At 42.9% G+C, this 11208-nt stretch overlaps 1 protein-coding gene across 3 annotated transcripts in view; it reads right to left on the bottom strand.

The window, feature by feature from the left end:
* Window positions 1–313: 313 nt before the first annotated feature.
* RNF144B (ring finger protein 144B) overlaps window positions 314–11208 on the bottom strand; it is a 146199-nt gene continuing 135304 nt past the window's right edge. For all 3 annotated transcript variants that reach the window (XM_006072525.4, XM_044927597.2, XM_006072523.4), the window contains exons 6-8: window positions 9124–9268; window positions 4994–5083; window positions 314–3851 (exon numbers count right to left, since the gene is read on the bottom strand). In XM_006072525.4, coding sequence (XP_006072587.1) covers window positions 3711–3851; window positions 4994–5083; window positions 9124–9268 — 376 coding nt within the window. In that variant the 3' untranslated portion in view covers window positions 314–3710. The remainder of the gene's footprint in view (window positions 3852–4993; window positions 5084–9123; window positions 9269–11208) is intronic.

Below are 11208 nucleotides of genomic sequence, written 5' to 3'. Positions count from 1 at the left end.
GGCGAATTCCTTGGGGTCACAGAGAGTCGGACACGACTGAGTGAATTTCACTTTCACTATGGCAGAGGCCAACACAATATTGTAAAGCAATTTTCCTCCAATAAAATAAAAAAAAGTCTTCAATGAGTGAAGGCATCACACTTGCTCTTACTTCTTTTAAGAAACAAGGTAACAAGAGTTACTTCCACATACGATATTACAGAAGTTACTTTTTTTGAATTCCAAACTTGAGATTTAATAGTGACCCGGTTGGCGCCTTCACGATAAAACTGAATGTGTCTAGAACTACACACCATAACAAAAAATAACACACTTGATTTCCTGCTCCACATTTATTGGGGCCAGAGAGGCCAGGTGTTTTCCTTTCAAATACTTGGAAAAATATAACACAACAGCAATTTCTTAAATACAGAACAAAACTTTCTGGATCATGAATCAACAGAGATGTAATAGCCTATAGATAGCCACTGTAACAGTTTTATAAAATGTCATTCATCTAAGGCATTCTGAAACTCTTTCAAACCACACATATACACATATTCTATATACATGAAGGTATCCATTCATGAACAGTTGTTTAGAAGCACTGTGTAGGGAAGGCTAAAGTAATACACATTTAGATTCTATATAATTTTTAACAGACAATTTGGGGTTCTAAGAAACAGTGATTAACATTCAAACCAACATAGATTTTCAAACCTGAATAGGTAAGGATTTTTGTGATGCCAGCTACAAGAAAATTTATACTGTGAATTGTTTGTTTTTTCAAAGGCCTCTTTCAAACTAGAGATTTCAAGTCAGGAGTAAACATTCACGGCATGAACAAACAGGATGCCTAAGGTTCTAAAATTTGCTTCCATATGGTTTTCTTCTTCACCTCCCTACCTCACCTGGATGCTGAGTTATTCCTTCCAGATGACAATGCGGTGAAGGATTTTTTGAATTTCTCTTTCAAATGGACTACAATACTCCAAACACAGATTTTTGCCACGACATCCAAATATCATTAAATAGACCCATATTTCTTCCTAGGACAGACAGAGATCACTAGCAAAGAACAGAGCTGACAAACAGGAAGGAGACAAGGTTCAACCCTTTCTCTGGCCAGTTATACAAAACGAAAGCATCAGTCTGTTATCAAAGTTGTCAGCTTTCCCCATTATAAACACAATCTCTAGACTGGCTTGCAGCTTCCCCTCTGATGCACCAGAGATATATTTGGGTTAACCAACCAACCCGTTCCTGTTGATTCCAACAGTCTCACACAACCCAAACTGTTGAGCGATTTAAGGAAGAAATCAACCAATTTTCAGGCACTTTTCAACATTTAAAAACTTAAATCCAGTTATTTCAAATCTCTTGGACAAACACTCCCCACTCCCCACAAAAAAGGAAGCTAATTCTTTCATAGTATTTCTGTGAGAAGACATATTCCTTCAATTTGCCAAGGAAACAGCATTAATGCTTTCTTCCTCCTTGTCTTCAAATTCCAGAGCTCTGCTTCTGATAACGTAGCACTTTAGGTTACGTGAAATCAGCCCCTGTTTAAAGATTCTTCGTGGATCCAAGCTTGGAGTGTATATCAATGTGAGGGAGTACATTGCCATGACGGACATTCTTGATACAAAATTTCAATTTCAGTTGAGTCCCTGTGATCCCCTGAGCAGCTGTAAATGCCCTGTTCTATAATGAGGCAGTGTAAGACAAAGAAAAGTATTCAAATCTATGTCCATTTATATTTATACTAGTACAAAACAGTGATAGAAGAAGATACTGATTTTTTTTTTCTGACGTATTTATAGTTTCAAAGGACAATAAAGACACTATTGAGAAATCTCTAATGAATGATTAAAAATAGTTTGGGGTGGGTTGCCATTCAAAATTTTTCCCAGAGTTCTCATCTATGTTCTATACAAACTGTAAATAAAAATGTACACAACCAACAGATGTATTATACATACATTGGATATCAATATGTACTTGTGAATTAAAGTTCCTTAATATACACATCCCCACTTAGAATATAATCCATTACATAGGCAAAGCATCATTCTGTAATAACAGGTCAGGGATAGCAGCAATACAATAGTCTAGTTGTCCAGTGACCTCAGAAAATATCCTAGGTCCTGATGTGGTACTCCGAGCTTCAGAAAGAGCCGTCCACTAATATTTAATACCGTTCTCATGAAGTACCAGGCTACTTTGCTAATGGCAATTATAGTAAAAGGTACTGTCTTTTCAACACTCGTCTATTCAAAATCTGACTGGATGGTACAACAGGAAAAATAAGCCACCATGAGGTGATACAAACACAAAGTGTTAAAGATACAGAAGGCATGGACATTTTGTTTCTCAGATATTTTTTGTTGTTTTATCACTGCCCTGTATATACAAAAGGTACTCAAGATCACCCGAACAGATGCTGAAAGAGCAAAACTTTGCTGGGAAGAGGCCTGCTCCGAACTGTGTTCGAAAATACATAAGTAATTTGATTATCGATCTGTGTTTTACAAACTGACAGGGCATCATACTGAGTACTGCTTTAAGAGTTATGAGTCGAAACCTTTGGGTAACTTAATGCACTTGTAACCAAAACTGACATATATAATATGCAAACAAAATTAGGTTGATTTATAATAAACCATATTAGCCCCAGAAGACAGAATGGGTTTCAAGTAAACACGTATTTTGTGTGTACTATTGGAGATATCCATTCATGCCCAATGGATTCAAACTTTAGTTAAGCGGCAAGTTACATAGATTCTGGATATATCTATGACTTTAATATTCACTCTTGGTGTGTACTTGTAGGTCCAATTGTAAACCTGTTGGGCACATGAACAGAGAGCTCAAGAAAGGGCCCTGATACCTATGATGACGATTTTGAATCTCTGCCACTTTACCCAAACTTCATATTAAACAATCCTGCAGACCACCACTACTGGCTGGAGGCAAAGTTGATCACCCAAGGGAGAGATGCTAAATTAGACCAGACAGTTTCACCTGCTGCATGCAGCCCTTTTTCTGGGAAGGGCCAACTCCCTTGGCATAGCAGTCTCTCTGGCTTGAAGCTGAGATCACACAGGAGAAACCTATTGTGTTTCTGCCAACTTACTGGCAAAATCAGCACGCCCAGTAACCGGCAGAACCACCATATCAACTCCCAAGATAAGCAGCCCTCTTATAATTCCCATGAGAATAACAATTCTTACAAGAATTTCCCCTTAAACAGTCTTATTCTTCCCCTCCTACAGGAGGTTTTCCTTATGCTTCTTGTGATGGTCAAATCAACCCAGGACAGACTCTGGCTTCTCAGTGAGAGTGTGTGTCGTGATGGTTGGCAGTGCATTTATTATACCGAGTGTTCATTCAGGCTTCATGGATTTGGTTGGAAGTTGAACAGTCCACTGGGGAAGCCTTTGAATGATAACATGATGATGTGTTAGTTCTCTTCATCAACCCAGAGCTTCTCAACACACTCCACAGACACAGTCTGGACTGTTGAACCTGGGCTCTCTTTACACAGGAACACACACAAAAGAGCTTGGCCTTTATGGATGCCAAAGGTGGGCAGGCAAGTTCAAAGTCTGGACACAGAGGCACTTCCAAAGTTTGGCAGGGAGGAGAAGGTGAGTTCATTAAGTGGGGTTTTAGCGCTGCAGTCTTGTATAACCCAGACACCTGCGGCACGTGGACACGAACTGAGCTCTTTAAGTTGTGGATGGGTCATGCTTTTTCTTCTTGCCCCGGCAGGACTTGCAGACACAGCAGATGATGCACGGGGAAGCCAGAAGCAGCAAGGGCGAAGTCACCAAGGCGATGATGCCCAACCCCACAAGAATCCCGACCACCTAGAAATGTAGAAGAAAAGCCTATTTAGCACGTCAGTCTATGTATATACTCCACCATCAGCTGTGGACTGTTCTTGCCCCCTGCTAAAATTTCATAGATTGAAACTCTAATCCCTAAGTGGAGGACGATGTGTGGAAATGGGAACCTTGGTAAGTAATTAGGCCATGAGGGTGGAGTCCTCATGATGGGATTAGCACCCTTATAAGAAGACACACAAGAGAGCTGGTTTCTTCTCTACTCTCTGCCATGTGAGGACACAGTGAGAAGAATGCCATCTATAAGCCACAAAGGGTGTCCTTATCAGAACCCAACAACACTGGCACCTGAGTCTCAGACTTTCAGTCTTCAGAACCATGAGAAATAAATTTGTGGTCTGAGTCTTCCATTCTATGGTCATTTGTTACAGCGGCTCGAACTAAGACACCGTCTCAGGCACGTGACGCAGTTACAAATATGAGAGCTTCCATCCAGTGCCCGGCAATGGTCCAAACTGGAGATAAACCAGGGAGACACCAAGGACAAACCAAATGCTCACTCAGGCTCTGGCGCAAGCTCAGTGGGATCACGAACTGCCTCTCTACTTGTTTTCTCAACAGTCTCAGAGGAAACAGTAACATCCTCAGAGGGATGTTAATAATGGTTACCAGGCTATGAACACCAACTTCCTCAAAAGGAACATGAAAAACTCTCAAAAATAAATCAGGACTCCCTTTGAACCTGCCACGTAAACACACAACAGTATGTACAGAGGCTTCCAAGCCCCAACACAGCTCATGGGATTTTAAGACCTCTGCCTTCCATAGCAAACATGCCCCAAAGGGCTCTAGGGAATTCACTCTACCAGTTTTTTTCAGGAGGAATGAGCATTCGGCTTTGCCTTTATTCTGCTGGAGTTTTTTCCATAAGGTATTACAGAAAAACCTGAACGAACTTTTTGGCCAGTCTGATTCTTGTCTGCTCTGTCACCCTGACTCTCCACTTCTCTAGGAGACTGGGCTCCTGGATTAACTTTACGCCCAGAAGTTCCCCAGAACCTCTCAGGCTGGGATGAGTAAGAAAGGAATAGAGGGGGCAAAACTGAGTAGGTGGGCTTTTCAACCCATTCAAAGCCTGGCTTCTCTTATGCTCCTTCTAAGGGTACCTGTGTTCGGTTCCACATCACTGAGGCTCTTGAGTGGCCAAGCTTATTCCTACACGGCCCTCTGTCATAGTGTCTGAGGAAAATGTCATTCTGAAAAACAAAGAGAGAGGTTTTGGTAAACACACAGTTTTTTAATCAAGAGACGGGTACTAACCCCATCAGATCACCTCAGTGGATAAAATTAACAATGGCCTCTAAGAACTCCCAAGTGACAATTCTTAGATGATAGTAGTTTTATAAATCATTGTGTGAAAACAGATTACAGTCCCTGAGACTCTTTATTGATTCTAAAGATTAACGACCTGACTGATTATCTTTGAAAGGTAACTCTAGTAGAAGCGCAGTATGGAATGAAAGGACCTTGAAGGAGACAGCTGAAAGGCTCTGTCATAAACCAGCTGAGATGACACACCAGTGGCTGAGACAGACAAGAGGTAAAAACAGTCATGCAGAATTATGTAGGTAACTAACGGGATGGGGAACCAGGGAGAAGAAACCCCAGATGAGGGAGAAGCACTGGGTAGGAGGCAGGGACTTTGTTGAGGGAAGGGACCACGTAGAGAAGGATTCTGTTGGGAAGATGACGGCCACAGTTTGGACGTGTTGAACTTGAGACATACACGCAGTGCTGTTCAAAAGGCAGCTGATTACACAGATCTGGATTCTGGGAAGAAGACTTGGGAAACAGTGTCCTTGGGTGAAAGAATCCACAGAAGTAGATGAGATTACCCAGCGAGAGGGTATAGAACACACATATTTAAGAGCAGGCCAAGGGGAATACCTGTCTCCCTGACCACTTCAGCTGGAATACTGATCTTCTCTTGCCCTTGGCACTTCTGTTTCTCAAGCATTCAGACTTGAACTAGAATATACAACATTGTTCTCTGGCTCCCTGAGCTTTGAAGGACACCGCTGGTTTTCCTGGGTCAACCAGCACACACACAGCTGCTCATGGGACTTCTCAGCCTCCAATACCATGTGAAAAAATACCTTATGCTAAATCCCCAAGAATCAATCTATCTACCCACCTATCTATTCTATTGGGTCTGTCTCTCTGGATAACTTTGAGTAATAAAGTGACTATTCTACATGAATTTGGGAGAAAACAAAAGAGTAGACCAAAGAAGAACCTGGAAAGGAAATTGAGCAGCGGCCAGAAAGGAAATCAGAGGAGATGGTCTCACTGGAACAGAGGTGATCAAGATGTCAAAGGCAGCAGAGAATCCAGGAAAGGTGAGGACTAAAGTATCCATTGGGTTTTACCCAGAAGGAATCTCTCAAAGCCTTGAGAGAACACGGTCAGGGTCTGGCTACTGAGTCACTGCAATGACTGGAGTGTCAACAGCTAGAGGCTTGGCTTCTAAAGGAAGGAGAGAAACAGAATGGTAGTAAGGCAAAGCTGCAGCCTTGAGAAAAGTGTTACTTGTTGTTAAATGGGACATAACTGAATCCATGGGTAGGTTAGAGAGCAGGGAATGGAAGCTGAAGTCATAGGAGAGAGAAGATAGAACCGAAGGGGACAAGTCTCTGAGGATCCCAAAGCACAGGATGAAGACTATCTCATCCTCTGAAACAGTGGAGATGAGAATCGAGGCTGGAACAAACCCAACTCCCCAGAGCAAAACTCAAAATCACTCTTTTTGGTGTTGGTCTCAGGCTTGGCTTGTGGACAATCCCCCTTCCTCTAGACCGACACTCTAAAACTTCCCTATAAACAAAGACCAACACCATCATCTGACACGGAACACTTGGCTACAGAAACACATCGTGACCCACAAGCCAACGGTCTCTGGCTAAAATCCAAGAAAATGCGACCTCAAAACACAATGACCAGAAGATGCCATGCATCTAGCAATCTCATGTCTGTACCATTTCACCTCGAGTACCAGAACAGTTCAAGTGACAACACTGTGTTCTTCGCAACACCACACCCAGAACACATCTCAGCCGAAGGATGCAGCGGTCTGGCACACATATTTATTCCCCTAGACTCTTGCCTCCTAAGAGAACCTCATGGGCTCAACCTCCTGTGGATGTGAATCCTATTAATATGCTGGTTAAACCTGAAGGGGGAAAAAAGGGATTTGTTTCATGTGTAAAGCATGAGGGGTACACAATCATGAGTCATACCCTCATCCAGAGTATCACTCATTTGGAATTAGGAGACATCTCAAATATCAAACATTATTATAATTCAAACTTAACTGTAATTCAAGGGATTATAACAAATCACATTTTTTAACAGAATGAACACCTGTCTGTCAACCTGAGTCATGGAGATTCTAGAGTCTAAAAGGTCAAATTTCTCCTCCCCAATGCATATGCCTTCCTGAAACCCTGACATCAAGCTGATTAAGATTCTTACTAATAGAGGTCGGCCTAAAGAACTTATCTAATTTTTAGTTAAAAACCAGGCATGTGGTGGCCAGCATGCAGGCCATGTTAACTGCACTCACTGAGTATGTATAATACTAAAGACCGATACAAACTGAAGCAAACAAAGCAATTAAAGGGTTTCCCTTGTGGCTCAGCTGGTAAAGAATCCGCCTGCAATGCGGGAGACCTGGGTTCGATCCCTGGGTTGGAAAGATCCCCTGGAGAGGGGAAAGGCTACCCACTCCAATATTCTGGCCTGGAGAATTCCATGGACTGTATAGTCCACGGGGCACAAAGAGTCGGACACAACTGAGAGACTTTCACTTTCAAGCAATTAAAACAAAAAATTGCAAAAAGAATAGGCACCCATCCAACTGTGACTGAGGGCTTACACTGATACAAACATATTTTAAAGGTCCAAATTGCCAAAACAGGGAATAACTATAAACAAACTGCCAAAATAGGGAATATCTAAAGGGAATATGTCACCGCAAACTGTAAACACTAGAATTGAAAACAATAGAATTCTCACCAATTCTTCATATTACCTTTTAACTCTGAGGTTACCATTAGCCTCAGCACTGGACTGAATGGAACTGCACCGGAACTTGAAAAGACATACCTCACAAATAGCTGGGGGAAAGAACAATTAGACCAGATCCCTTATGTGGGAAGGGAACCCTGGGAGAGCAGTAACAATCTTGCTGTCACGCTCATGAACGAAATAGTAATTAAAAGACGCCACCCATTTAAATGGCCTTTCTCCTTAAATTAAAGAAGAAAAAAGCAATCTAATTGTGACAGGCAGAATAACTGATCCCCTAAAGATGTGCTGTGCTGTGCTCAGTCATGTTCTTTGCAACCCCATGCGCTGTAGCCCGCCAGGCTCTTCTGTCCATGGAATTTTCCAGGCAAGAACATTGGAGTGGGTTACCATTTCCTACTCAGAGGATCTCCCGTAAAGATGCCAATGATCTATGCCCCAAAACATGTGAATGTGTTACCTTACATGGCCGAAGGGATTTTGCAAGTGTGATTAAAGACCTTGAGACGGGGTGGGGTGGGGTGGGGGGATTAGCCCTTATTATCCTGAAGGGCACGATCTAATTACATGGGTCCTTAAAGGCAGAGACGTTTTCTCAGACGTTTTCTCCCTCAGTCAGAGGGAATGGCTCTGGAAGCTAAGACCATGGAAGAAGGCTCAGAAAGATGCGATGCTGTCGCCTCTGAAGATGGAAAAAGGGGCCACAGCCAAGGAATATAGGCAGCCTCTAGAAGCTAAAACAGGCAAAGAAATAGATCCTCTCCAAGAGTCACCAGAAAGAACACAGTCCCAAGACAACTTGACTTTCATCCAGGGAGACCCATGTCAGACGACCAATGGACGGAACTAATGATAACACATCTGTGTTGCTTTAGGCCACAAGTCTGTGGTAACTCGTTACAAGAGCAAAATCAAACTACCAGGCTAACAGTCCTTTAAACAACAGAATGAGACAATGCCCCCAAAGCTGCAAATGTCCCTAAAACAAAAGCTTGCCTTTAAAGGTAGGACGACACACTTAAAGTAATCAGAGAGAGGTATGTGAAGAAGCAGGCTCAGGATGTTTCATTAAGGAAAAATAACTTTCTTTGGCAGGAAAAAAAACAAAACAGGTTCAATGTTTTAAAAGGAAAGTCCATCAGATATGGGCTGTCGCATAGACACGGGATGGAGGAGGATACACGGGGAGACTCTTCTGGGCTGCACTTACGTCCAGGTTCTGAAGGCAGTACCAGCAAAACGTGTGTTTGCAGTTTTTACACATCATCTGAGCACAGCCTTCGTTGCGCTCGATATAAACCCGGCACACTGGGCACTGCTTAATGGGGGCTTCTGCCTCCGTCCCAAAGAGGGTCCTAGAAAGGAAATGAATGAGAAATTATAGTTTAAGGATCAAGAATGCTGAGTGATTTTAAAAATCAAGGACAAGATGTACACCAAGCAGAGCTATCGGTAAAGTGGACTGAATATAATTAAACAGCTGAATGATGCTCTTCTAAGACTCAACTCTGTGGTCATCCACTAAACTCTCAGGGCTCCTGATAGGTAGGGAGTGAACTCGTTGCTGGCTGTACTTAGCTTCATGTCCCAGGAACAGGGTGGGGGTAAAAGCAGGCGCAATGCAGATTATTCCTTGTTCAGATAACGCAAAACAAAGAACCTTAATTTATTTATCTTTAGCTTTGAGTGAATTACATAATTGTATTTTCCATAGCTGATTGAATCCATTGTTTTGCCAAATTAGTCTTTCATTCTCTGAGCACACGCTGTCTGACTAAAAAGTACAAGAAGTCTGCCACGCGGTGGAAAAACCAGCTCAGGATCCAATAGGGGCAGAGATCATCTATACAACGATCTGTGCAAATAAACAAACGGATGGGAATGGGAGGGAGTCAATCATCAATACTTTCAAATAAATGCCCAATATCATTGAAAAGACCTGCTTCGGATAGATGAACAGGCCAGCAAAGCTTACAGGCTCAAGGGGCAGAGAAAATAAGTAGAACTGAGGTGGAGGGCGGCCTGTGTGAGCCAGGCCTGGATTGCATTTTAGCTACTATTCATCAAAACCACCACTCAGCACATGAAGACATCAGATTCACAAAGGGTGGTCAAACCTATGATTGGATTCCATGCTCATAATAACCCTATAACGCAGTGGGACAGCCACCATTTTCATTCCTCCCATTTTCTTTTTTTTTTTTTAATAGAGCACTAGACTTCAATCCCTGGGTTGGGAAGACCCCCTGGAGAAGGGAACAGCTACCCACTCCAGTATTCTGGCCTGGAGAATTCCATGGACCGTATAGTCCATGGGGTCTCAAAGAGTCGGACACGACTGAGTGGCTTTCACTTTTCACTTTCAGACTCATAGAGGCTGAGTGACTTGCATAAAGTCACAAAGACACCAGTGGCAACGTCAGAACTCTGTCTCTCCTCTGGGATCTTCACATGGTCCTGTGATTCCTGGAGACCTTGCTGGGTGGCAGTGAAAATGTGCCTGGTACTGGTTAAGCGGGCACATGCCTGCCACATGTGCTAGCTCTTTTTCTCCTCTTGATGTATTTGGTCTGCGACTCAAGCACAGCATCACACCAAGTAGCATTTCTGTTCCTGGAGAATGGCCCTCCATACTTCAAGGATGCAGAGTGATTAAGCCAACTAGCCAACACTGTTATTTCTGTTCTTGCTGATGCAAAACAGCCGTAGCCTCAAGCAAATCAAGGGATCAAACACAAAGTTCTCTCACTCTGGGCCCTGCTGCTGCCATAAATACCCTCTGTCCTGCAAGGTACAGAGTGAATTGCTTCTCATCATAGCAAATTCTCAACCTCATTATTGTTTTTTTTCAGAGCATAAAATATCAAAAGATAAGCTCTTTTCCTCTAGTAAGCATGAATTTTAGCAGCATACTACCCTGAAGGGCTGTTGTTTCTATTGCTGTTTCTTTTAATATGACTGGCACACCCCACAAACCGGCAATTGAGTCAGCTAAGAAAATCATTTCTGCACCTCTTCACAAGCAAGAATGAGGTGTGTCAATTGTAGGCAGTCATGGTACCTAAGCAAATGGCTGTGGACAAAAGCTATGACTTCCTGCATACAGAGAACCAGGGGACCACAGCCTCCTACCTAAAGAGAAATCAAAACTCAGAGAGACTACCTCTGCTGCTGCTGCTAAGTCGCTTCAGTCGTGTCCAACTCTGTGCGACCCCATAGATGGCAGCCCACCAGGCTCCCCCGTCCCTGGGATTCTCCAGTCAAGAACACTGGAGTGGGTTGCCATTTCCTTCTC

Source organism: Bubalus bubalis, chromosome 2, assembly GCF_019923935.1.
Source record: "Bubalus bubalis isolate 160015118507 breed Murrah chromosome 2, NDDB_SH_1, whole genome shotgun sequence".
Classification (NCBI taxonomy): domain Eukaryota; kingdom Metazoa; phylum Chordata; class Mammalia; order Artiodactyla; family Bovidae; genus Bubalus; species Bubalus bubalis.
The sequence above is the reverse complement of the archived record's forward strand: the minus strand, read 5'-3'. Positions and strand labels throughout refer to the sequence as shown.